General features: G+C 53.0%; 9 protein-coding genes across 9 annotated transcripts; 5 read left to right on the forward strand and 4 right to left on the reverse strand.

Annotated features, from left to right (window-relative positions):
* Positions 1-60: 60 nt before the first annotated feature.
* A1O7_09815 (arginyl-tRNA synthetase) lies at positions 61-1974 on the forward strand (the record flags this gene model as incomplete). Its single annotated transcript, XM_007763800.1, has 1 exon — positions 61-1974. The coding sequence occupies one exon, from the start codon at positions 61-63 to the stop codon at positions 1972-1974; it is 1914 nt and encodes a 637-aa protein (XP_007761990.1).
* A 2620-nt stretch (positions 1975-4594) lies between these two features.
* A1O7_09816 (uncharacterized protein) lies at positions 4595-6592 on the forward strand (the record flags this gene model as incomplete). Its single annotated transcript, XM_007763801.1, has 1 exon — positions 4595-6592. The coding sequence occupies one exon, from the start codon at positions 4595-4597 to the stop codon at positions 6590-6592; it is 1998 nt and encodes a 665-aa protein (XP_007761991.1).
* Positions 6593-8104: 1512 nt separating this feature from the next.
* On the reverse strand, positions 8105-10292 carry A1O7_09817 (uncharacterized protein; the record flags this gene model as incomplete). The annotated part of the gene is made up of 2 exons (XM_007763802.1): positions 8105-9939; positions 9989-10292. The coding sequence occupies 2 exons, from the start codon at positions 10290-10292 to the stop codon at positions 8105-8107; spliced, it is 2139 nt and encodes a 712-aa protein (XP_007761992.1).
* Positions 10293-12006: 1714 nt separating this feature from the next.
* A1O7_09818 (uncharacterized protein) lies at positions 12007-13558 on the reverse strand (the record flags this gene model as incomplete). Its single annotated transcript, XM_007763803.1, has 3 exons — positions 12007-13149; positions 13267-13430; positions 13522-13558. 3 exons carry the CDS (start codon positions 13556-13558, stop codon positions 12007-12009), a joined length of 1344 nt encoding a protein of 447 aa, XP_007761993.1.
* Positions 13559-14874: 1316 nt separating this feature from the next.
* Positions 14875-15290, reverse strand: A1O7_09819 (uncharacterized protein; the record flags this gene model as incomplete). Its single annotated transcript, XM_007763804.1, has 2 exons — positions 14875-15160; positions 15247-15290. 2 exons carry the CDS (start codon positions 15288-15290, stop codon positions 14875-14877), a joined length of 330 nt encoding a protein of 109 aa, XP_007761994.1.
* A 949-nt stretch (positions 15291-16239) lies between these two features.
* A1O7_09820 (uncharacterized protein) lies at positions 16240-17970 on the forward strand (the record flags this gene model as incomplete). Its single annotated transcript, XM_007763805.1, has 2 exons — positions 16240-17655; positions 17707-17970. 2 exons carry the CDS (start codon positions 16240-16242, stop codon positions 17968-17970), a joined length of 1680 nt encoding a protein of 559 aa, XP_007761995.1.
* An 873-nt stretch (positions 17971-18843) lies between these two features.
* Positions 18844-20951, forward strand: A1O7_09821 (uncharacterized protein; the record flags this gene model as incomplete). The annotated part of the gene is made up of 3 exons (XM_007763806.1): positions 18844-19015; positions 19068-19436; positions 19489-20951. The coding sequence occupies 3 exons, from the start codon at positions 18844-18846 to the stop codon at positions 20949-20951; spliced, it is 2004 nt and encodes a 667-aa protein (XP_007761996.1).
* Positions 20952-21821: 870 nt separating this feature from the next.
* A1O7_09822 (uncharacterized protein) lies at positions 21822-23269 on the reverse strand (the record flags this gene model as incomplete). Its single annotated transcript, XM_007763807.1, has 6 exons — positions 21822-22084; positions 22136-22199; positions 22263-22415; positions 22467-22584; positions 22633-22781; positions 22832-23269. The coding sequence occupies 6 exons, from the start codon at positions 23267-23269 to the stop codon at positions 21822-21824; spliced, it is 1185 nt and encodes a 394-aa protein (XP_007761997.1).
* Positions 23270-24265: 996 nt separating this feature from the next.
* A1O7_09823 (uncharacterized protein) lies at positions 24266-26161 on the forward strand (the record flags this gene model as incomplete). Its single annotated transcript, XM_007763808.1, has 5 exons — positions 24266-24432; positions 24487-24777; positions 24846-25021; positions 25083-25444; positions 25508-26161. The coding sequence occupies 5 exons, from the start codon at positions 24266-24268 to the stop codon at positions 26159-26161; spliced, it is 1650 nt and encodes a 549-aa protein (XP_007761998.1).
* Positions 26162-26689: the final 528 nt, after the last annotated feature.

Here is a 26689-nt window from a genome sequence, read left to right on the forward strand (position 1 = left end):
CCAATCTTTGTAAAACAACAACACCGACTTTATTGTGGCAGCTCACCGGCAAGATCAAGAATGGCTGGTGAACTCGACAGTCGGGTGTCACCTTTGACGCTCGAAGAAATGGCGAAAGTCAAGAACCCCATGGACTTCTACCGACAGTACATCGCCGAGCAGTTATCACCCATCGTCAACCGACCAGAGAAAGAACTCATTCCATTAATACAGTGGCCCATGACACTAGACAAGGGGGATCTTGTGCTAGCTGTTCCTGCATTGAGAGTGAAGGGCAAGCCGCCCCAGGATCAAGCCAAAGAAATCGTTGAAGCGTTCCCCAAGACGGATGATACCCTCGTCACAGTGAGCCAGGCAGGCCCATTCGTCCAGTTTTTCGCGAAGCCAGAACATATCATCAAGACGACCATTCAAGAGATCCTCACACACACGAAGGCGTATGGTTCAAATCCAACTCCGGGACTGAAAGACCCATCGGACCCATCCAAGGGGCAAAAGAAGATCATCGTCGAGTTCTCATCTCCGAATATTGCCAAAGAATTCCACGCAGGCCATCTTCGAAGTACCATCATTGGCGGCTTTTTGGCGAAGCTCTATCAAATTCTGGGTTGGGAGGTATTGAGGATGAACTATCTGGGAGACTGGGGCAAACAGTATGGTCTGCTGGCAAACGGCTTCAAAGAGTTTGGCAGTCAGGAAGAATTAGACAAGAACTCGATCGCACATCTGTTCCAGGTCTATGTCCAGATCAACAAGGTGAAAGAAGCCCAAGATGGTCCGATCAACGAGCTGAAGAAAGAAATAAAAGAGAAGAAAGCTAAAGGCGAAGATGTTTCTACACTGGAGGCCAAGCTTGCACCCTTAGTGGAAGAGAGCGAAGACGAGAAGGCGAGGAAGTATTTCCGGAGTATGGAAGAGGGTGATCCGGAAGCGTTGGCGTTGTGGCAGCAGTTTAGGGACTTGAGTATCAAGAAATACCAGAAGACATACGCCAGGTTGAACATCGCATTCGATGTCTACTCGGGCGAGTCCCAGGTGAAGCAAGAGACAATCAAGCAGGTGTTGGACAATCTGATGGCGAAAAAGATTGCAGAAGAGTCCGATGGAGCAATCCTGATCGACTTCGCAAAACATGGCGCTAAGAAGCTCAACAAAGCTATCATCGTAAGGAAGGACGGCACACCGTTATACCTGACACGAGATCTGGCTGCTATCCTGGAGCGATACAATGACTATCATTTCGACAAGATGATCTACGTTGTTGCAGACCAGCAGAATGAACACGTCGCACAGCTTTTCAAGACAACCGAGATCAGTGGGCACAAGGACATTGCCGATAAATGCGAGCACGTCTCCTTCGGCATGGTCAAGGGCATGAGCACACGCAAAGGCACCGTCAAGTTTCTGGACGACATCATTCAGACGGTCAAGGATACCATGCTTGATGTGATGAGGAAGAACGATCAGAAATATTCACAGTTGGACGATCCAGACGCCGTGGCCGACACTCTGGCTATCACGGCGATCATGGTGCAGGATTTGACAGGCAAGGTTCGAAACGGCTACGAATTCAACATCAACCAGATGACGGCATTTGAGGGAGACACCGGTCCATACCTGCAGTATGCGCACGCGCGGTTGTGCTCGATCGAACGCAAGGCGAACGCAGATCTCAGTGCGCTGGGGTCTGCCGACTTGTCACTGCTGCAAGAGACTCACGCTATCAACCTAGCACGATCCCTTGCCCAGTACCCCGATGTCGTCCTTAACACGCTCAAGACGCGCGAACCGGCCACCGTGCTGACCTACTTGTTCAAGATGGCCCATGCGCTGAGCTCAAGTTACGACCACTTGCAGGTGGTCGGAAGTGAACCTGAGCTGCAGAAAGCTCGATTGGCACTGTACGAAGCTGCTCGCCAAGTGTTGTGGAATGGCATGACCTTGCTCGGCTTAACCCCGGTCGAGAGGATGTAAGAACAGACATCAAGAGAAGTGGAAATTTGGTAGTAGTGTTGATTGTGTGGACAGGGGTTGGTCTAGCATTTCAGCGGGAGATTCCGGAGTGCGCATTCTGAAGGATCGATGCCCCTGCTCCTCAATCTGGAGTTCGGCCGTGGGTTCATGCAACAGGACAAGCGTGAACCACGGATGACCGGCCGATCAGGGGACTAGGAGCCGGACATCAGGCTGATAAGAAGACGGGGCAGCTGCATAAACTAGCATTACGCGCGGTATACCAGGGACTCGTACCTAGGCAGACTTGATGGGATCTCGTCTTGCCCATGGCTGAATGTGGTGAGGGTGCATCCAACGAAGACAGAGTCGGGTTTAGTCAGGGCGAAAATTCGATGCAGGCGTCACAGCGCGTTGGGCACCTACACCTATCTGATCATCATCTTTCTCGCCACCACTCTCTTCCGGACCGGATTTGGAGCCGTGACGCCGTGCCGTTGACGTACTGAGATTGACAATGAAGACGCGACATGAGAAGCGGGAGCGTTCGAGGCTGGTAAAAGTGCGATAGCTAGGTTGCCAGAGTGCATTCTGCTCGACCGACGACAGCTTTGGTGAGCTCCAACCTTGCATGCAGGCCATGAACCAAAGGCCCATGCAGCGTGGAATCTGATTCAATGCTGGAGGGGTAATCTCATGCATGGAGGGGGAGGCAGCAACGAGGGTGAGCACGGGCACTGCATTGAATGAATCTTGGATCGACCCTTCGCTGCGCGTAGGCTCCCCGCCTTTGCTGCTGGCCAACAAATAGGCTGCCGTGTAACAGTCTGGGTCATGGTGTTGTATCACAATGTCATCCCCTTTGTAAACGCCACTCCACGTTTCGTGTGACACTGGGAGGATGCTAGCGAGCTGGATGGATTGAGGCAGATACACAAATACCTTTGGCAACCCCTTCACTTGTCAGTCACACTTTGAGAGGGGGAGCTGGTGCAAGCACTGCTTTATTCATGCCGACCTTGGCTACCTGATCGCGTTTGACAAGGTCCCCGCTGACGTCGAGTTGTGGTTGAAATCACCGCAAGCGAACGCAAGATGCTGATGGCAACGAGGGCTAAGAAGCGACGAAGTCGACCACCGAAGTGGCAGAGAGGATGACTGGGGGTGGCAGGGGGTGGCAGACTGGGGCAGTCACAATCCCCGAGTGGTTGTCCTCGTCCGCTCGTGCCTGCAACTAGAGCTGCGATGTGCGTGGTGCGTAGGTTGGGCAGCTCATTGGGCTGTATTTGCCACTCATGTTGCAGCAATTGTTCATTAATGCGGCACATCACGCAACTAATTCTGGCCAGCCCTTGTGGGTGCCTTGACTGGCGAGCGTTGCGACAATGAACAGGTGCGAGGGCTGATGGGTTTTGAACACCGGTCGGTGGATTGGCTCTCACCTGTCCCTCAGTTGTCGCTCACCTGCCCCTCTCTCACACACGCACATTCTACTCTTCCCTCGTTTGCCGCGCTATTTTTTCGACACTCGAGGCCCGGCCCCTGCTCTGCCTGTTGCTGCCTCCGATTCCTGTTCGTCATCCCGCAGGCTATCATCAGGCAGTCAAGTGAATCCTTTCTATCTTCTTTGCCCCTCGCTGCTCCGCGTCGTCTGCCTCTGCTTCTGCCTCTGCCTCCAGGGACGCGTAGTGGGGTTGAGCAAGCATGACTCCTCTGCAAAAGAAATCCAAGCACAGGCGCCATTAAATCTTTTGTTCCTCTCTGCCTGCACATCTGTCCATATCACCAGCAAGATCTCATATCAATTTCTTTCATTTGTGTTTGGCAGATCTCTGCGGCCTGCCTTTGCATTGACAGGCGCGCACTCTTGGTTGGCAAATCAAGATCGCACACGATTACCGCTTCACTCACTAAAGATCGTCATTGAAACACTGCGAGACCAGCCTTTTGCTCGTCGCCCTCCCGCAGGACACTGCACTGGCCGAAGCGCAGACACCTGTGCGACCGGAGATTTGCATCATATCTACAAAGCCATTGTCACAGCATCGGGAGGTGGAACAAGCCCGGAGCAACTTGAACATCGGCTTGTCCTGTAATCCCCGATTCAAGAGCGAGCGAAGCGCACAACTGCGCGGCCGGGACGGAAAAGCATTCGGGATGGATGCCTTCCAATACTTCCAGGATTGAGAAATACCGAATTAGAAAGGGTCAATTGGACCAGAGCTGAAGGCCCGGACGCCTGGCGTACCTGAGACCAGACAATAATATCAATCACTATTTCAGCAAAGAAACCCTTCGGGACGAGCCACCAGCCGCGAGCCGCCCCAAACCTTGGTCATCACTTTTCAAGAAGTACAGCACGGCCGGCGGCTTGTTGCCAGTCTTTGGCTGTTCCGGAACCCTGACCGGCCTTACAGGCCCCTGCAAAAAGTACTTAACTGAACCGTGGATTTTAGCGGATAGTCATTCGTGGCCAGAGCAGGGACCCTGACTCTCCACATCTCTCAAACCCCCATTACAACCACATTCTTCGGCCACGTCCAAGAATAGGCTGACAACCCAGCCCCTTGCGCTTGATCGAATATAACAAACAACTTGCACCTTCGCCAAAGGCTGCTTTCTCTCACTCACCGCCGCTCCTATGCCAGAATCTGATCGTCGCCGTCCCCGAGTCGCCACTTGCGAGGAGTGGGACGAAGATGCTCAAACAACCCGTCCAGGCACCCAAACAACGGCCAATGTCTCCACCAAACGCTCCGACCATGACCTTGTTCCTCGACAACGGGAGACGAACAACTTCTACACCGACTGCGGAGACTCGGGATATGCTAGCCGCGCTGCAACTACAGTTAGCGAATCCACGTCCTCAAGTCGTCGCAGGATTCCTGACTTGAAACTCGACACCGCTGGAATTCGCGAGCGGGAGCGGAATCCCTATCTATATTCTCAGACCGCTGTCCCCAAACCACCAACTCGCCGCCAGTCTTCATCTCAGTCGAAAGAACCCTCACCCGAAAAACGCCCGACCAGAGTAAGAGATGATCTTCCCCAGAGAGGATATTCCGACCATTACACAAAGCACTCGGAGCCAAAGCAAGCAGCTAAGGTAGCTCGTCCGCCAAATTCTCCAGGGGCTGTGAAGAAGGAAATTGCAAAAAGCGCCAAAGATGACCCATCTGCGACCACTAAGAGCAGAAGGCTGTCGTCGAATCAGCAACCCACGCCAGTGAACATGTTGCCCCCAAATGCTCCGATGCCGATACAATATGCCATGTATCCTGCATACCCACATCCGGGTATTGCGACATCAGGCTATGCGACACCAGTTACACCATCCGGCCCTTACGGTTCAATGCCATTTTCGTACGCACCTCCGCCTACCTTGCCAACACCATCCTACGCGACTTATCTGCCTCCGCCTTCCTACTTCGACCAATTACCTGAGCCAAGATCAGCCAGGCCAAGTCGACATCCAAGTCCTGTCCGAAGAGCAAGCGCATATGGCGAACCCGTTATCAGACAGAGCCAGCCCGACTCAGCAATGATGTCTCTCGAACGTAGGCCTTCGAAAGAGAGTCGACCAGCACTTCCTTCGCATAGGTCTTCTCGTAGTACCGACGTTGATCGAGGACAGATGCTACCTCCACCTCGACCGCAGCAGCCTGAGGTCGTCCTCGGACGGAGACCCAGCACCAGAAGGTCCCAGACCTATCATCCGCAAGAGCCTACTGTCCGCGAGAGGGTCGTCTTCGAGCCGGACCAGTATGAAAGCGATGATGATCGTGATAATGGGCATATCCGTGCCGCGCCTCCGTCCTCTTTTCGTGAACGCAGAGAGTCGTCCTCCCGTCCACCTTCATCATACCGTCCCCTTACACATGCGGAGCCTCGCGAGCGACCTCCGGCGAGAAAGTCCGTCTCATATTCCACAGGCGCCACCGTTACGAAGGTAGCATCATCTTCATCGCCCGCTATGCCTCGGCGTATGACCGTACCTCTCGAACAGAAGGAGGCCGAGGTGGAAGAGTACCAAGCGAAACGAAACAGCGCGGCTGTTGCTGCCAGTGGCTTGACAGCCGAAGCCCTCCGCAAGCTCGATCAGCGCACTTCAAGTTCCAAATCCGAAACAGGAAGCAACTTCAGCCATCAGTCGTCATCCAAAGATTCATCTGGGCGCGATCGAAGTCAGACTGCTGGCGCCAAGACCAGCATCATGCTCCCTGGCGGAATGAACGTGACCATTCCTGAAGGCTATATGAGCAGAGACGGCCGCCCTCTCAGCATCAATATTGGGGGACTTGTCGTCTCAGTCGCTGCAGAAGGCAAAGAGAACGAGCGCCCCAAAGAGCAGAAGAGAATCGAACGGGCACCTAGTGTGGCCAGCCGGACTTCCAAGAGAAGTGCTGCCAGTAGCGTCGTCTCCAACCCTAGAGGTCGAGACATGCCACCTCCCGTTTCTCGACGACCATCACAGCTGGAAGATCGTGTCCCAACGAGTCTGAGATCCAGCCGTCAGCCTAGTCGTGCACCGAGCATGAGTCGAGGCAGTCATGACTACTCCTCCAAACGACAAAGCGTCGACTACAGCAGGGAAATTGATTACAACAGAGAATATGACGACTTCTATGCGGCAGGATGAGGTCGAATGGGTGGACATACGTTTTGTGCATGTGTTTTGAGCTACGGGTGGCCGTCTGAGCGCATTTTCCTCCTTGTCCATCTGCTGGTTGGCTATTCTGACATGTCGTTTCTGCAATCCTTTTAATTTGTTGCTCTTCACTCGGGGTCAGTCACTTCCCGGATTGTTACGGCTGTTTGGGTATTCGATCCTCTAGGCAAGCTGCACTCTTGACGATGCTGGCTGTGCTTGCGTCGCCGTTGCTGCTCTCCTGTTGGGCAAGGATGTGTGCCAGCCGTTTTTCTGATGGCAAAAGCAAAGCAGAAAAAAAAGAACACCAAAAGTCCAACAAAAGTTACTTGATACCCCCCGAGTCGCCTTCAGCATAGCCGGAGGCAACAGATTGGGAATTTCCCTTCAGCAAGGTGGAAAGGAATGTTGGTAGCTGGGATACCAACGTGAAAAGCAGCGAGCGGCAATTTTTCTGGTCTCTATGGCTTGGGGTTGATGTGTTGATACACACCTTGTGGCATGCGTGCATTTCTTATTTTTCGGGCATGAATGACGCTTTGAGACGATACTGCCATTGGTCTCGGGCGAAGGAGATGTCGGGTACAGCTTCTCGGCCATTCCATGTACCGCAGGCAACGTTATCCGGTTCTTGAGTTCTGTTCTGACGACCATATTCACGATTTCACACGACGAGACGAGATGAGATGATGGATAGCACGCAAACGAGGGATGAGAGGCCCAAGATTGGAAAAGAGGGCAGACGAAAGGTCTGCCATGTGTGAGAGAGAAAAGGGAGAGACATGACAAAGTTAGCTCTTTAGGAGGTCCTTGACGAGAACGTGGAGAAGCCGGCGCATGTCCTGTCCCGCCAATGGATACAGCAAGGCGCCAGGTAGACAGATCCTGTATGTAGCATGAATGATATCAACATCAACATCAACATCAACCTCCGCAGACTAGAAGGAAAAGTCAATCTCACAAAGAATGGTTGACGCTCAAACCGGAAAACATGGACCTCCTTCCTTCCTTCCGCCTTCCTTCCTTCCACGGTGACCCAGGAGGCGTATCCTGTCCATGATGACTCGATAGGCTTGTACTGTCTATCCTCTTCAGCCACCATTCTAATCGCTAGATCATTGGACACAAATTTCCAACAACTACGTACCACATCGATGAATGCACATTCCTAACTGCTACATCGGTGAGTTGCTTCTGTATCCCCGTGAAGACAGGGTGTGCGCACATCCCGCCGGGGTAGAGGTGCAAGTGGAAAGGGTCGCCGCGGCACGCATCGGAAACAAAGCGTTGTAGTATATGCAGAATGTATTATTAGTGGTTGTAATCTATATCCCAGAGGACACCAAGGAGATCATCGTGGCTATCGTCAATGTCGGCCCCGGAGCTCTCGTAACCAAATATATGCAAACCACGCTATGCTTCGGACGTAAGAATCATATCCCAGATATGTACGCACAGCAACGCTTGCCAATAAAACAAAACCATCCACGCCATTGGTTCCCACTACTTGTGCCGATACTGCTCAAAGGCCAGGTCGGGCAATCTGGGCTCCCTCGAGAAGGGTGGAGGACTTCCACTATGGTCACTTCGTCCTTGGCTCAAACTGCGGTAGCCAGCCTTGCCCATCTCGGCACCACGGGTGACTAGCGTTTCTTGGCTCTCATCCCGTCGGGGTCCGAAGCGTGAGAAAGCCTGCGCACGCACTTGTTCGTAACCACCAAGCTCGGACGTTTTGCGATCGTGGCGAGGTGGCGAAGAGAAGGGAGTAGGTTGCATGAGGAATGCGTCGCCTTCGAGGTCGCGGGAAAGATGCTTCTCTGCAGCCTTGCGGCGCTTGCGGTGAGGGTTCTCCCGGAAACACGTGATGATGCTGTTGATCACGATCAACAGTGCAAGGATAGCGGTCAGGCCAGATTGCACGGCGATCAAGACGACACCGGTGATGGTCTTGGTGGTTTGTGCGATCCCGAGCTCCTCCACAAAGACCAAAATACAGACCACGGACATGACTCGCACGACCTGAATGATGATGTTTATCCAGTTGCCAGATTTGCGCTGGTACGGTCGGCTCCAGAGCAAAAGGATGAGCATCAAAGACTCAATGACGAGTTGACCGATTGTCTGAAACAAGCCATGGCCGTCGCCAGCAGCCAGCACACATCCTTTCGCGAACATGTAGATTATGGCTGGAATGAAGAGCCACCAATAACCCTTCTTGTAGTTCTCATAAAACATCTTGTACTTCTTCCAGGTCTCCTTGTTCTCGAAAAGAGCGTCGGCACTACCTTCCATTTTCTTCAGTTTCTGGACCACGGTGAAAATTTTCCAGGTATAAAACGCGAGCAGCGCGGTGAACGTGCCGAGTGTGACAGCTGCGAGGACTTTTGCAGCCCAAGAATCGCCATGGGTGAATTGGAAGATACAGTACAGTGTCCATACACCGTAGAGTAGGAATACCAAGTTGGTGATCGTCTGGAACATAATACGCCAGTATTCCTTCCGGAAGGTCGTCAAGGACTTGGGGAATTTTCCAAAGAGTGCCCATGCTTCCAGAATGACCTTGAATAGCAAAATACCGACGACGATAGCCGCAAGAACAATAGCGAAGATCAAGAGCACCGTCATAAAGGTGTTGGCCTGAGGGATCGTAAGCTGCTCAACGTAGCCCTGGATTCCCTGAACGAGGTGAGATTCCTGGGAGTCGCTAGAGCTGGATTCGTCGCTCGTGCCGTTGACGGACGTGGTGACTTGGCGTGCCACCAAGAGCAGTGCACGCTTTGCGATGCCGCTTGATGTGGTGGCTGTACTGCCGTCAGGATAAACCAAAGTAGCGTTCTTGAGGTAATCGTAGCTGTTATTTGTCAAGTTGCCTCCGGTATGCGATCTGAATGAGTCGATTGATGTTTGCAAGCCACCCCAGGAGACGAGCCCGGTGCTGAAGGCGAAGTTCTTGGCGAAGCTGCTATAGACGCCAGGGTAGTTGACTGAGTGCATACCATTCATCACCATCCCCTGGAACCAGAACATCACGTCGAAGAAACCAGGGCTCGAACTGGTGGTGCCAGGGTGCGCACCACTGGCCGCGGCACCCACCAACGAGACAGCCAAAGCACCAGCAGCAATGGCAGCGGCGACGTACGATACAGCCGGTACATCCGTGGTCTTCCCATTAGAAACACCTGATTGTACACAAGCCACTTCCGAACCTTCTTTGTTCTTAAGAACCAGCTGAGCATTTCCATCGAGATCGGGAAGCGAATAGGCTATTGACGGGATGAGGGAGGTATATGAGGAAGGAATGACTTGTGATCCGTTGGCGGCAAATGTGCCCGCAGGTACTGGACGATGTTAGAATGGTATGCAATTGTGGTGAGCAAGTGGGCTTACCAGGACATAGTTGATCGACCTTGGTGTCATCGGCACAGGGGTCGAAGCTGTTGTTGTATACCTTGACGCCGTAGGCCGTCACGATCAATTCGGCTGTGACAAATTGTTCCTGGGTACTGGTACCCGAAACGTCGAAGTCAATCTTTTCGGTGGACTTATCGAATGAGATATCGACATTGTTGACTTTGATCGTCGATGAGCCGTTGTTGCAATTCGAGAAACCATTGGTCTTCAATATATCTGTTGCCAGCACAGATGGCAGCAGAGCCAGCGAGGCCAATGCCACCACCGACGTCCTCCACATGGCGATATGTGTACTGTGTATTCAATGACGCGCTATTGTGGCCGTCAAAGGACGAATTGGAAATTTCCCTTTTCAATGCCACCTTCCAACCATGTGTATTCCAATGGCACGATGAGGGCGGAGGTCAGATGGGCTTCTGGTCGACGGGAGCCTGGTGTGTGCAAGGCAAAAGCTGGGGAGGCGTGGAAAGGTCGAGCGAGTGACAGCTGGAAGGAAACGAATGGGCAAGAGCGAACGTATGAAGTCGTGGGAAAGTGAGCGACGCAGGATATGTGTGAACGACGAAAAGGACTGAGTTGACTGGGTTTTCAGCTGAAGTCTCGATTGCGGGCAGAACGATGCAGATATGCCTCATCATCGCGTTGGATTAGGATGGGCCCTATGTCTGAAAGGCTCGCTTACAGACGCCGTTTCAGGCTGTGGGCACCTGGAGGGCGACGACAGTCTCTGGAAGGTCCGCCCAAAAACCATCGTCGGCAAGTGGATTAACGGGGTACTGTAAGTGGCGCTTTAGGGAAAAACTCTGGTGGTGTTTGACTGGGTGAGTGGCTCCTGCTTGCGTAACCAAGCTTTTGGGTCCTCAGGGGGCGTCGGTGCCCACCGAGCATGGGCGTCAGCCAGTCGCACAACAGTTCGCGGTGGCTTGGGCCTTGCGAATGGCACCCCAAAGTCCTCCCACCACTCCCTCCTCGTAGGGTCACGCTACCTTCGGCTGCTGTGCATAATACACAATTACTCGTTGCGAGAATGATCGCGAGCAGAGACCACTGGGTATCCTTCCTGCCAGCTGGTCAATGGCCGCGTTGTTGTTTGTCCGCATGACCTTCTGATCACTGGTACGTGTAGTCCATCAGAAAATCGATAGACGGGTGACGGTTTAGCAGATCAGTGGATCCCCTTCAAGCAGCTCCGGTGGTGAGGCGCAGCCCGAACCATGCAAGACATGCCCCACCACTGCGGGTTCGCCAATCCGTCCGAGTGCGCCAGCGTTCGGCTGACTGCGCCTCGCCGAACTCCTTCTCGGCGTCCTTCGATGAATCCGTCGAGTTCTGTCTTTGGTACCTGCATGTCAGGCCTCTCGTCACCGTCTTCGTAGACATGCAAGGCACGAGAACCCTCGAGTGACATGAATCGCAAATTTGCAGGCCGGCTGACGAGGAAGTAGGAAGTGCCTTTTCAAAGAAAAATAAAACCATAGGCCTTGTGGTGTGCGAAAAGCATTAACTATGACAGACGCAGACCCGCCCATCGGGGTCCTATTAATAGCTGGAGCCACTTCTTGAGCCAAAGATCACACGACTCGAACGACCACAGCCTCGTCACCTTTAGGCGAACGGACATTCACTCGAAAGAGCTGTGGTTCATAGCTTCAGGCTTCATTATCGCATGTGGAGAGGCTGGCATGGCAACTCAAGCAGCTGTTCTCAGGGAGGCACAAGCATGTGCTATCGTTCTAGTGTACATTTTCTGGCTCTCTTCCCTCTTGGCACTTCCTGATGCCAGAAGCGCTCCGTACACTTTTGTCGTGTAAAAGAGCTAATGCACGCGCTATTCATCTCGTCAGAAATCTGGCTACTTCTCTTCTTTCGAAGAAATGGACAAATCGTGAGAGGCTCGCTCCCGACATCCTCGACGCCCTCAAAATGCTTCACATCCATCCCATCGGCTACAGCACCAGAGACCACTGGTTGATTGTAATGCGGCTGGAAAATCTTCATCTGCCATATGGATGGTAACGACCTCTTCCCCGGAATCCTCCCCCTGGTTTGTTTCCCGGATTCTTGGGTCCAGTCGGCGCATTAGCTGGAGCACTTGGTGCCGCAGGTCCGCCAGGACCTTTTGGTGGTTTCGGGGTATTGTGACGAACTGGTCCCGCGGAGCCTCTGCCTCCAGCGTTGCCTTCTGGTTGAGGGACGTCGTCGTACATGCCCTCCCACGACTGCGGCCCACTGCCGTGTTGTTGTCCGTGCTGGCCTTGAAAGCCTCCTCCACGCGGACCATGAGGGAATCCACCCTGGCGCCGCGCGTGTTGTTGTTCATACTTCTGTTGCTCAAACGCCAGCTGCTCTTGTGCCGATAATTGTCGTTGCCCTCCAACCATACTGGCCGGGCCCATGGGTGGACGTCCCCCACCCATGTTCATCCCGTTCATTCCACCTTGCTGCATATTCATCATCTGTTGCATCATTTGCGGATTCATGCCTTGCATGTTGCCCATGCCGGCATTCTGCGCGTTGGGACTGTTTCCCCCTTGCATCTTCTGTTGCTGCTGCATCATTTGCATCAGCTGCATCTGTTGAGGGTTCATACCCATATTCCCCATTCCACCCATGCCGCCCATCATATTCGCTGCCATCTGTTGCTGCATCATGGAAAAGTACTGTTGCATTCTCTGCCAGTACTGAGCCATCATTTGCGGCGTCATGCCGGAATTGCCGGCCATCATATTCGGCGTTTGATTCTGTGCAGCTTGTGCAGGCTGGTTGTTGTCGTTACTGCCGAAACGATCTTCCCGTCCGAACTTTCCGCGTCCTCCTCGGCCACGACCAAAGTCTTCATCTTCGCCCATCTTGCCTCTTGGTTGAGCACGCTTCACTTCGATGGGCTTCCCGAGGATTTCGAGCGGATAGAACTGCAAGCATTTTTCCACCGCCGCATCACTGTCGAAGGTCACGAATCCAAAGCCTCGTGGGCGGCCCGTGTCCTTGTCCATCATGAGCGTTGCGTCGATCACGCGACCGAACTGGGCGAAAAATCCCTCGAAGTCTTCCTCTGTCGCATCTTGACTGACGCCACCAACGAAGATTTTGGCTGTCTTCTCTTGTTCGTCTCGGGGGATCGCACGCTTCGGGTCGATCTGGGTACCACACAGTAAGTCTTTGTGTTTCCGGTGCAGGGAATGTGAACGTCTCCGGGAAATTGATTCAAGGGTTTCTTGTCTCTCCCGCAATTTATCACAATGGGTGGCTCTTACAATCTTTCCGTCTAGGAAATGCTCCTTTACCATCACTGTGTTAACTGTCTTCGGGTCCTTGAACGTCAAAAAGCCGAAGCCTCGAGAGCGGCCCGTAGCACTGTCTCTCATGACGGTGCATTCTTGTACTTCGCCGAACTGAGAGAAATAATCGTGCAAAGACTCTGTTGACTATTTAGTATCATGGCGGCGTCATGCCGAATGATCGCTCGAAGAAATTTGGCGTCGATTCAGCGGACTGGGACAGTGTCTTACGGTCGGTCGTTTCCCAATTGAGTCCACCTATGAACATTTTTCTGCAGATAGCACTATGTTAGCTATGAATTCAATGCCACGACAAGCTCATGAGGTGAGCGTGAAACTGACAAGGACAATGGGATAGCGATGAAGAGTGCGGCACATAAAATCCTTCATCTGCTGGACCACTGGCCGGCCAACAGCCTTGCAACAACAGCATTACACCACGCCTCCACGACTGTGCAGATTCCCAACGCAGACACTGCATGGAAATTTGTATCCGCCCACGGACAGTGTGGTCTAGAAGCAGATATCATGGCTTGGGGACTTCTTTGTTGTTTGGCAATCGAGGAGCGGCCTGTTGCAGCACAGCGCGGTGATATAGGCCAGCCAGCACCGGGAGGATCAAGGTGGGTATGTGCCAAGACTATTCGTATGAACGCTCTGCCGCTGGCTGCAAATATTGAGACCCCGACCACCGACTCCATGACCTGTTCTGTGACTGTGGCATATCTGTAGCGCATCAAGGTGCGCCGGGTGGCACGCATGCCATTGACCGATAGCTGTCATCTGACGCATAGGAAGCAATATTGATGATCTGTACTCCTCGACTTCCGTCCCGCATGCAACTTGAGGTAGTCGACAGTGTTCTGACTTCTAGCCGACTGAGGCAAAGATTCGTTGGCGTTTTCTGAGATTCAACAGACACTCCATAGCATCTATCACCTGCCTGACTTGTCTTTTTACGTTGCTCTGCCTGGGAATATCTCGTGTATGGGAGCAGATACTGCCAACTATCCTGGCGCGCCTGGACCACCACTTTCGGTACTGAAGATTGACTCTCTGCTAGGTGTTGCAATATGTGGAAAACCATTGACGTAAGGTGCAAATATCCGACAAGTCTTCATGCCATGATAGGTCCGACAATCTTCGACCGCAGCCACCCAAGCATGCCTCAACAGGAAAGAGGCTGGCAGATGCTAGTAGCCCTGTGCAACCGTCCCTGGTATGCACGGCCTTTGCCAGTATGGGTGATTGCATGGCCCATAATCCCTTGCCGAACAGATGTAAGAGACCATCCACATCCGCCAGTATAAAGATCTCTTGTCTTCGAACAGGAGACAATCTTGCATCTTCAACATGTTTGATGTTGTCTTTCAGATCGTGTACAGCTTTGCTTCTTCCATGCCGGCCACTGTTGAGATCGGTTGTTTCAAGGACATTCCAAGCCACTGTTACCCATGGTGCTCTCTTCGGCGTGGTCCATCCCTTTGGACTTCTACTCTGCCCAAACAGGACATGACAGACTTCAAAACGTGAAAAGGGGAGAGATAAGGTAGAACAAAGGGGCCATTGGTAAACACATTTGACTCACCCATCCTCTTTCATGTTGACATTGTAACGCTCTTGCTGTGGCTGCATGTCATGTGCCTCTTGTATTTGGACGTCATTATTGGTGCCATTGGCCGATTCTTCTTGACCCTGAGGTTCCGTCTCAAAGGACACGTCGTTGTAAGCGACCTCTGGCTCTTCACCATAGCCTGGAGCATCGTTGCCCTTCATGGCAGCGTCGCTCGAGGAAGGCGGTGCAGCAGGAGCTGCAGGAACGGCAGCGGCTGCATTGTTATTCGAAGCGACATTCTCTTCGCCGTCGTAGCTGAAAGGTGACGTTAGCAACAGCGGCATCTGACCAAACACCGTCTCAGGGAGAGCAGTGGAACAGATGAGGTCGGAGAAACTTACAGATCTGCGAAGAGATCTTCCTCCACGTCGTCAGGTTCTGCCATCTTCACTGTTCACCTACAAAAGCGTGATCAGGTGCGTGAGTTACGCTCACGGATTTCTTTGAGTCGACTTCAGAAGTTTTCCTAGGCGAATATATCTGAGAGCCGAAGCAAAGAGACGAGGTGGCTGCGCGGCCTGTACACAGCCGAAAGGGAGGATATGGATAGTGATTGTTGGTTGAGAACGAATCAGAACAAAAGGTACACTAAGGATGGAGTGAGGTGACAGGTCAAGGTCAGTTGAAGGTGAGGCCATGAACGCGCTGTTTAGAAGCGCAGCCGGAGGTCTAGGCTCCGATAGCCTTGGCAATATCGGCGGATAGTGATCACGTTGGCGTGGGCGGGAGCCCGAGGCACCGCCTACGAACTACTGTGGATGTACCTTAGGCACACCACGCCGGCACTGACGTGCGGCCCTGAATGACCGCCTGCGTCCACACCCGCCTTGTAAACACATTGCCTGCAATGATCGCTATTGTCATCCACAGGATACAAGCATGTTCTCTCCGCCTCATGCAAAAGTGATCAGGAGGAAACCTCGATAGGCTTTCCTCGCGGCAACTGAATCCCAAGTTGACTCAAAATGGCTCAAAAGAGGACTCAACAGCAGGTAACATCTTCGCCATAAATGCTGTATACAAGTTCCTACTGACCGTCCGCAGGAGATGGTCCAGGTCGGTTCGTGCCTCCTTGTGTCTCCTTGTTTGCTACATATATTCGTGGCAGGGACTCTGACTAACGCCTGGTCGACCGGCAGACAGAACAGAGTACGACCATCAAGCCAGCTGCAACATCTCCCCATAGTCCTTGCTAACGCTCTGTAGGCGACCATCCTCCCCCTTCTGGAGAGGACGGCCTTCCACTTCTCGGCAAGCATCGGGCCAGTCTACCAAAGTCTTTGGCGCGTCTTACTCCCATGCGGATATGCTGAAGTTCGAATCACTGTAAGAGCATGGACAGCGAAGATGGGAGCGTACAACTAATCCATGCCAGGAATTTGGGACCTCATTCGAGACCGAGAACGCCACCCCCACCGACACATAGACCGTCGCAGACACCCCCGCTAGAGAGGCAGAATATTCAGTCTCCAGAGAGAAGACCGTACACAGGCTACACCTCTTCCGCACTTGGCGAGAGCTGGGACGTCGGCAGTGGTGGAGACCTGGACGATGAAGACGATGATGACCTTGTGTATGAGGATGACGAAGACGAGTTCGGGCTCCCCAGCATCACAAGCATGCGGCGGAAACGAAGTAGGAAGACCATGACGCTGAAAGCCGACCAAATATCGTACCCCAACCTATTACAAACCACGTCCGCTCCAACTTTGGCTCCGTCGCCCTTTGCCCAGCCTGTCAGGTCGAACAGCTTTGATATCGCTGAGGAGCGCAACCCGCTGGCATACCCGAGCGCGAAGAAGGGAGAAGGGAAGATCCTAAGGCCTCAGTATAAAGACATCCTAAGGGACCCAGCAAATTCGCTCCATTTGATTAACCACCCTTCGCTGCCTTTGAATGCAACACCCAAGGAAACAGAGGCCCATAGCACACGAATATCACGAATCAATAAGTTCAAGCGAATCTTACAGGCAAGCTCTGTGTCTCTACCGGATTTACGAGCCGCAGCGTGGTCAGGGGTTCCCGAAGAAGTCCGTGCCATCACATGGCAGCTTCTACTTGGGCATGTGCCTACCAATAGTGAACGTCGTGTTGCAACTCTTGAGCGAAAGCGGAAAGAGTATCTCGATGCTGTGAGCCAAGCTTTCAGTACAGGCCATGCATCAAGTCGGAGTGCCTCAAGCACGGGTCTTCCAGGCCTTGCGTCACAGCCAGGCCGCCGACGAGGACTGGATGAGGCTATATGGCATCAAATTAGTATCGACGTACCACGTACGAATCCGCACATACCCTTGTACGGCTTCGAGGCCACGCAGCGTTCCCTCGAACGGATTTTATACGTCTGGGCGATCCGACATCCCGCTAGTGGCTACGTGCAAGGAATCAACGACCTTGCCACGCCATTCTGGCAGGTTTTTCTGGGGACCTATATCACCGACCTGAATATTGAGAGTGGGATGGACCCTGGACAATTACCCCGACCCGTCCTGGACGCTGTTGAGGCTGACACATTCTGGTGCTTGACTAAGCTGCTGGATGGCATACAAGACAACTATATCGTAGCGCAGCCCGGCATTCATCGCCAAGTTGCCGCGCTTCGAGACCTGACAACCAGGATCGACTCGGGTCTTGCAAGGCACTTTGAGAACGAGCATGTGGAATACATGCAGTTCAGTTTTCGGTGGATGAATTGTTTGTTGATGCGAGAATTGAGCATCAGAAGTGTGATCAGGATGTGGGATACATATATGGTAAGAGCATACATGACTGCCATTCTTTAAAATGCTAAACCTATATCACAGGCGGAAGAGAACGGCTTCTCCGAGTTCCACCTCTACGTGTGCGCAGCTTTCCTGGTCAAATGGTCGGAAAAGCTGATGAAGATGAACTTTCAGGAGATCTTAATGTTCTTGCAAGCGCTCCCGACACGCGAATGGACAGAAAAGGATGTTGAGTTGCTGTTGAGTGAAGCGTTCATTTGGCAGAGCCTCTTTCGAGGCTCGAGGGCCCATCTGCGAACGCAGAATAGTAACATACCCATGGGCTCGCTGGGCCCCTCAACGTGATCCAAGGGATCAATCAATGCTATATGGACTTGTGCAAACGAGCTGCAGAGTTGGAAAGCTGAATAACCCGCCTCTGCCCGTCCTTGCGACGCATTAAAGTTATGCTGAATAACGTACTCCGTAGTGACGTACCAGACGGACGGACAATACCGGCATCACGTGGTGGCTTCGGCAGACCTGCCCCAGTACCAGAAGAATCCGGCGTTTTCACTGCTGGCTCATGCGCAGCCAGCCTCTTCTCCCTCTTGAGGTCTCCAACTTGCCTTCGATTTCTCATCCATCTTCTCATTTCTCATTCACCACTTGCCCCGACCTCATCTTGTCTTCACTGGAGAACGACGTCCCCCAACTTTTCTCACTGGTAACCACAGTTTGTCGTTGCGATTGATTAGGCATTTCTTTGTGTGTTCAGATTCGCATCACTGCCTGCAAACGGCGGCCTGCACACCAGACGGCGCTTCTGACTAGGGTTCCTGGATCTTCGCATCCCTCGTGCCAGAGCTTAGTTTGCTTCCCTGCAGCAACTGTCGGAGAGTGCAAAACATACTCCTTTTCAGGAGCTGAGTTGCGGTTGGGAAGGCGGAAGTTACGTGGCACCGTTGTCAGCGGCGGCGGGTTTACGCAAGAGGGTTGGTGAAGGAATCGTCAGGTCCTGCTGAGTTGGACTTCGGTTCCCCTCAAACAGGCCTCTATTACTCGTCTACCTACAATAACATCTTCCTTTCTTCCTGCAATTCCTTGACTTTTGCCCCTCGGAATCTATTTACACCACGACCGCAGCACTCTCAGCTTTGTGCTCATTGTCACCTTAACTGGACGAACACCTCGACCGTCCTTGCTCTTCACCCACAGTTGCTGGTTGGTTCAACCGCCATGGCTTCCTACGTATATTTCAAATTCAAGTCGCAAAAGGAGCCTCAGCGTGTAACCATTGATGGACCTCACACGGATGTCTGGAATCTCAAGCGTGAAATCATCAGCATTTCCCGTCTAGGAGACGGCACCGACTTTGACCTCAAGATCTACAAAGAAAATAGCAATGAAGGTAAGCTCGATCTTTGCGCGCTGTTAAGTTCATTGTCACTGAAGCTTGACAGAATACACCGACGACACCGAAATTATCCCCAAAGACTCAACAGTCCTTGCTCGAAGATTACCCGCATCGGCCCCAGGCAAGGGACGTGCTGCTCGTTATGTGTCTGGAAAACCGCCTGTCAGTGCAAAGCCTTCTGTGGCGGCTTCAGCAAGCAGAGTGGTCAAGACAGTGGACATGGATAAAGCAATGACGGAGGAGGAGAAATTAAAAGCCATGCTCCAGTTCACCGATGCGCAATGGCAACAAAAGCAGGAAGAAATGTCACATGAAACTCGGGTACCTATGCAAGGGAAGCCCTTCAACAAGAAGGCGAACGTGCCGGAAGGCGAACCACCTCATGGGTACATTTGTTACCGCTGTGGCAAGAAAGGTAGGCCATCATTCCGAATATTGATGATTCAGACCATCGTTAACCGTAACAGGCCATTGGATCCAAGCATGTCCAACGAATGATGACACCAAATATGACAACAAGAACCGTATCAAACGGACGACTGGGATTCCTCGTTCCATGCTGAAAAAGATCGACCAAGCAGATATCGACAAGCTTGACGACGCACAAAGACAAAACCTCATGGTAAATGCTGAAGGAGAATATGTCTTTGCTCAAGCGGACGAGAAAGCTTGGAGAAAGCATCTTGAACAAGTCAAAGCCTCTGAGGCGGCCCAGAAGAAACAAAACCTTGGTGACCGAGAGCTGCAGGATCGAGGCTTGGAATGCCCGATCGACAAGCGCTTGTTTGTAGATCCAATGAAGACACCTTGTTGTGGGAAGACATATTGTCATGACTGTATCGAGAACGCATTGCTTGAGAATGATCTCACATGCCCTGGCTGTGAGACAGAGAATATCAGCCTTGAGCGCCTCGAGCCTGATGCGGAGATGAAGAAGAAAATCAAAGAATATGAAGCCGAAAAGGCTGATTCAAAGCAACGGTCTCGAAGCCCTACACTAGCAGCCAATTCGCCGGAAGACAATGCTTCACCCGCTGGTTCCAGACCTGGTTCCCGCGATGGTACTGGTACTCCTCAGTCGACGAATGGTTCGGCTAAGAAGCGCAGTGCGAGTGAAGTTGACGGCTCTACGTCTATCAGCAATCTCGCGGCTCCGGCTATGAAGCGTCAAAAATCCGGGGACGCGGTATCATCGTCTACGCCTCATCCCGATGGCATTCAGGGACCAAATAATGATAGCGCCAAGGAGGCTGCTTCCACATCTGAGACCGCTAATGTGCTGCCCACCAATATGATGCCGCCTGATTTTTCACAAATGCAACAGAGCAACAACATGAATCTGCCAATGATGCCTGGCTTCAACCCATTCATGATGAATCCTATGATGATGGGCATGGGCATGGGTATGGGCATGAACGGGATGAACGGGATGGGCGCAATGAACTTTATGAATCCGATGATGATGAACGGCATGAACGGCATGAACGGCATGAACCCGAGCAATATGGGAAACATGGGCATGAACTTCTCAGACCAGCAGAACTGGAATGGGAACATGAACCAGAATCTAAACAACAACATGAACCAAAACCAAATCAGCGGCTACAACAAGTTTCCCAATCGTCCCCACCGAAACCAGAACCTCCAGGCTCCCTCAAAACCGTCGACACCACAACAACCCGCCGGTCTCGTAGGGGTGCCCACCGGACCGAAGGCCATGAGCCAGCAGAACCAAAATCACAAGTACAACCCGAACCAAAACCAGCAGAACTTTTACCCACCGTCAGGACCAGCCGGGGGCAAGTTCTCGAATCAGCAGCGGCATACGGGCAATGAGGAGGACAACGCCTACATGCGGCAGCCGGTCAATCCGCATCGACATACTAACCGGAACAGGAGGCCACGGCAAGCGGATTATAGGGAGCTGTAGATGGAACTGGGAGAAGGGATGGTTCCACAGCTCCAGCTAATGCTGAGAAGGGGATGGTTTTGCTTCAATCTTGGAGCCCGCGTTTTCTCGATTGCTGATACAGTAACTTAGGTCCGGGAGCACGCAAATATTCAGCGGAGGCACTTTGCCGCCCCAGGACCCAATATGAGGGATCAAGGCCTGTTTTCGCATCGCAAATGGCTTATGGGTCGTCTCGACGTGTTTGGGTCGAGCAGTGAAGGCGGACTGCTACGGCACAAGCACTGCAACATTGGAGGTTGCCGTTTGTAGGTACTATATCGTGGCACCAGCTGTCACTTGAGGTTCATGAGTGCTAGTATTCAAATGAAACAGCTATGCAGCCCCAGGCGCAACGACACACAATAAGTGAACAAAAATTCTATAGGCTGCCTCTGTCCTTGCTCCTCAACAGCTTTGGCCGATGCCATCTGTCTGTCAATGGTCTTTGCAAGGTCAATCGCCCCAGTCCCTTTTCTGTTGTTTTATTTCCACAAACCACAAAAGTCTGTCGCAATCAGACGGTTTATAGTCTGCTCGGCGCCTCTCGGTCAATTTCCTGTTGTCTCTCACTGACCACATGGTGCTGTGGCAGGAGGCTGCTCGGGACACATCGTGTGACAGAAAGCAGAGGCAATCGTGTTGATCCGAGGAAAGAACTACTGTAATAGATGCTCCGCCGTACGTACAAGTAGCACGAAATGATACGGTGGATCTTAGGGCGAATCCTTGACGCGTAAACGGGTCCCGATGTGTCTCTTGATGTCTCATCACCATCAGCACGTCAATGCTCATCTACGCCATGATTCGAACACCAAGATTCCCTTTCCATTGGCCTCGTCCGGCTTCTATCTACCGAAACGCCGCCGCAGCCACCTGACAGACCGCAAAGCCGGCGAATTGCAGGACGCTCGCGCCAACGAATACATTTTCAAATGGGTCCACAGCCGCTGCAGTCATGAAACTGACCTTCGAGCCATCGTCGAAGTATACCAATTCCAGCGCATAGTTTCTGTCCTTACGTAGTCGGAGCGCTGCAGCTGGGACCAAGAAATCCTTACCCAACGATCGGACGTTCTCGAGGTAAGTCGGCAAGTCCTCGAGTGTGGGAAAGACTGTCTGGAGTCAGTAACAAATGCAACAGTACCTTCTCCATCATCTCCTACCTGTGACGATTGGGTCTCCGGTTGTCGGCAAGATGTTGATGTTGTCAGCTGCAGCGCCCAGATCCTGCGACGTCACTCATTAGCCCCCGTCGTGCCTTGCCCTACATCGGAATGAGAGGACACTTACAACTACCTGCAGCGGTGTCAATGTCCGGTCCATGTGGATCTGGAATATCGTGACTGTCCCGTTTTTCGAGTCCCCTACGAACAGTCGATCCTCCCACAGGTTGATACCATTGGCGCCAGGGAAGGTGCCCGACACCTGCCTGCACATGACCTTCTGTCTCAACATGTCAGGAATTGCCCAGGATCCCGGCAGCACAGGGCTTACCTCGGCGGCTGCGTTACAGTGCTGCACATTTGTTGCCCAGCTCCACGGCCCGTAGACCTCCTCTGCTACCCGTAAGAGGCCGCCGGCAAAATAGTGGTCGTTGGTCACGAAGAACTCTCTGCCAGAATCAGTTTCCTGGCGTTTGTCGAGACGATGGGTTTCCTACAAGGGTCCCATCGCTGCAACTCCATTCGCAGTCTTGATGTTTGGATGTTTGACGCTTTTGACCAAATCAACCACATCGGTGCCCAGCTGGTGGCTAAAGAGGGCGATGGAGTCGCCACTTCGAGCATGGTTTACGGCGTAGATACGTATCTGATATTTATCAGCTCCAGAACTCGAACTTGGGTGTCAGTCTGTCCAACTTGTAAAGGGTCCTCAGGCAACGTCAAGATATCGATGCCATGAGTGATAAAGTCTCCTTCGAGGCCCTTCAGCTGCAATTGAGTAGTGTCACCAGTCACCAGGTCATACTTGAACAGTTGCTCACGAAAGGAAGACTCGGCGCGCAGCGAAACAGTTCGCACGCCAGAAGGAGGATACCAATGCGTCCTCTCAACTGGGTCTCCACAGGCGAGGAATGCTGTCTTTGACGGAAAGTGTATCTTCACGTCCTCACAGGCATTGGCAGTGTCGATGACTCGGCAATCGCCGTTGTTGAGATGTGAACTGTTTTCCCACCGCACCAATCGCGATTTGTCGATTTCAACTCGGCCAGCTAATCGCCACAGTTGCCGTGACTGATTAAAAAGGATGACTGGAACTAACGGCAGGAGGAAAGTGAGGAAAATCCTGGTCGACATCCTACCCCTTCAGACTGTTGAAAGTCGAGTGCTCACAGAGAATGAGTAGAAGGCCAGAGGCGCTGGTCGCGGGCCCAAAGAGCGCGGAGATTGACGGCCAGTTACCGCTGCCTTTCCGGACAATGGCCTATCGACATCGGCACTGCGTCTGGCTGATGAAACCCATCCTTAGAAACTGTTGTCAACGAAGAAGCTGTAGGTAGGTATCCCCCTAGGACAAGGAGCACCTCGTCATACTGTGCTGTTGATCCGTCCAGGGCCACATCGCCCGAAAGGGCAACGGCGAAGCAACTTACAACAATGAGCTCCTCATGTCGTGGTATGCCCCCTACGCAGTCTTCGCACAAAGCGTGAACCACATACATACCTCATGGATCGGGCTATGCCAGTTGAGCACTGCTTGGAGTCCAAATAGCCGTTGAGATTAACTTTCTTAAGATGGTATAGGGATGACAATTTTTTCACTACACGCATCGCTGATCTTCGAGTCGAGACAAGCGCGCAGATAAGCTCACACGATCTCAGGCGAACGCCTCCGGCTATCTAGGGGTCTTTTATTGCAATCTCACACGCCCGGCCACACCTTTCTCGTTTCGGAACTTCACATGGAATCGACTTGAACCCGCCATGGGCTTCCGTGACCTGGGATTTTGCATGGCAGTTTCCTTGTGCAACCTGAACGCGGCATCACAGATGTCATTGTAAGCGATCGTGCAAATCCCGCCGAAGTACTCCGTATCAGGCAAAAGATCCTGCCGAATCAGGGTGTGGTGCTTTACGTGGTACTGTAAAAGCCGACCAGGATAGGAAACGTGGGGCCCTCCACATTGTGGGATTGGGGTAGGGTAGGATCAGACCGGCATGCAGACAAAGAATGAGGCGGATGTCTAGTAAGTCTACTGACGACACCTGAATCAAGAGCCAGGCGAAATCAGGTCGCGTCCCGCGTTGAGGTGGTCTGGATTCCGATAGTCGTTGCGCATAGAGAGGCCGAAAATGTCGACGGTAACATTTGAACACCCTTCGATAGGCTCGATCCGTGGCATCGAAGGAGATGGGGTCTACCAGTTTCACGGCGTCCAGTATGCAACACTGAAAGACAGGCTCGCTGAGGCCCAAGTCAAGACAGCATACGAAAGCCCCGTTGATGCGACGAGCCATGGGTGAGTCTGACCGCGCGGACTTGTAAGCTACATCCATGCTGAGGAGTTGACTAGACCATCGGCGTATTCTACCCCCAATGGGTACGAAAACGAGATGATCTTCATCCAGCAGTCGATGCCCAAGCCCAAGACGGTGCATTCCGACCTGGAATGCTTGAATCTGAACGTCACCGTCCCAAAGGGCCAAAGTGGTACCGAGTTAGGGAAGCAGAAGTTTCCCGTGTTCGTCTGGGTACATGGCGGTGGTTTCATCGTGGGAGCGAATTCATGGCCGCATTACGACCACGGCAAATTGGTCAAGCTTGCGAATGACAATGGAGTTCCTGTGATCGGAGTCGGGATCAAGTGAGTTATGCATCTCCCGGCTTGCTCGAAGCCAAAAGGACTTCGCTGCTCACATCGGCAAAATGTAGCTATCGCCTGGGCTTCCCGGGGCTACTGACGTCCGAGGAACTGCGGCAGAAGGGCTACAAAGCGAACAACAGCCTTATCGACCAAAGAGCCGCATTCCGCTGGGTGAGGCAACATATCGCAGGGTTTGGCGGTGACCCCGAGAACATCACTGTCATCGGCGAGAGCGCAGGGGCAGGTAAGAGAACCAAGGTCCTAAAAGACCAGAGAACCGTAGAGGCTAACCGATCACGCGAAAGTGGCTACAACATTACACCTGTATTCGAAAGAAAAGCTCTTCAACCGAGCAATCGCCACGGGAGGCTCCTCTCTCTTGGTCCCTGTCTTCGAGCTCGCCGACCAGGAACGTACCTACCAGCAGGTCCTCTCCATCTTGGGGCTCGAGAACATGAACGCCGAAGAAAGGATTCAGAAGCTCTTGACGATGCCCACAGATGAGGTGATCGCGAAGCTACCGCCCTCTGTTGCCCTCCTGCCGACGCTCGATGGCGACATCATACCCGTTCGACCCACGTACGCTTCTGTGGCCGATAAGTCCGACCAGAGTATGCCCGGGAAGCAGTGGGCCGAGGGACTAATGATTGGAAATAGCGGCTTCGATGTGAGTCCCCTGAAGCGTGCGTCGTCCGTTTGGTGACTGACACTCGCCCTTTGTGCCTACCAGGCCTCGGTCCTCGGCTTCATGCTGGGCCACTTGAAGAACGGGATCAAGGACAAATTCCCCGCGTCCATAAAGTCCTCGCTGGCCTCGGATCCCGCCCTCGCAGACCAGATCCTCGAATCATACGGCTTCACCGGCTCCTCGTCAGCTGCCGACAGCGACAACGACGACGCCGCCTTCCTCCGGTTCCTCGAGTTCGCCAACGACATCAGCTTCTTCGCCGCCACCACGGCCTATGCGCGCGGCTGGCCCGCGTCTCCGGCAGGCGAGTCGAACATCTACGCCTTCTTCTTTAACGAGCCCAACCCCTGGCCGGGCGTGTACCAGGGCCGCGCCACCCACGTGTTGGACGTGGTGTTTCTGTTCCAGAATCATAACCACAATTTGAGCCCTGCGCAGCGCGCCGCGGCCGAGCAGATGGGCCTCGACTGGATGAGGTTCGTGGCGGGTCAGAAGCCGTGGGATGGGTATACTCCCGAGAACCGGGCGGCGAAGGTATACGGCCCGTCCGCTGGAGATGAGGCCACGGCGACAAGTAAAGTTGTGGATGCGGACTCGCTGGAGACCGGGCGTGGGAAGGCGATTCTCGAGGTCGGCGAGAAAGTTGGGTTCGACAGGTTGAACGAGATTGTGGGACGGTTTCGACTCGGGCTGTGATTGACTTCTTGACTGAAGTTGACTGAACTTCACATCGCTGCAGGGGCGATGGCTGAGCTTGATTCATGGTTAGGCAGTTTTACGAGGACCCGTGCGTATGCTCGCTCAGTATGATACCGTGCAGTATGACAGTTTCCCAAACAAACGTTAGGTGTGGTTGTTGTCCGCGGTCCGCGTTCTGACGGCCCCAGCTCGAGGAGACCTCACAATGCTGGCTGTGTCCGCCGTGATGCCCGTGGTGGTGTCGGCCGCGCTGACCTTTGTGGTATCTGTCGCGGTATTCATCCTGCTCTCCGTCCTCTATTCCTGCTCTCGCCCTCCTTTCTAGTGCGAGGTACCCTAGTTGGGGTATTCGTCGCCGTTGCCGCATTCCTCACCTTCACCTTCAAAGTCTTGATCATTATTGCGTGCGTGGGGATGGTACCCATGCACGGCATAATGCCAAGATTCGGGAACTGGGATGCCCGTGCGACGGAGTGATGTCCTTCCCCCACGGTGTCATCAGGATATTCTTGGTGTCGGTGGTGG

This window comes from Cladophialophora yegresii (genome assembly GCF_000585515.1).
Source record: "Cladophialophora yegresii CBS 114405 chromosome Unknown aczIN-supercont1.7, whole genome shotgun sequence".
Taxonomy (NCBI): Eukaryota; Fungi; Ascomycota; class Eurotiomycetes; order Chaetothyriales; family Herpotrichiellaceae; genus Cladophialophora; species Cladophialophora yegresii.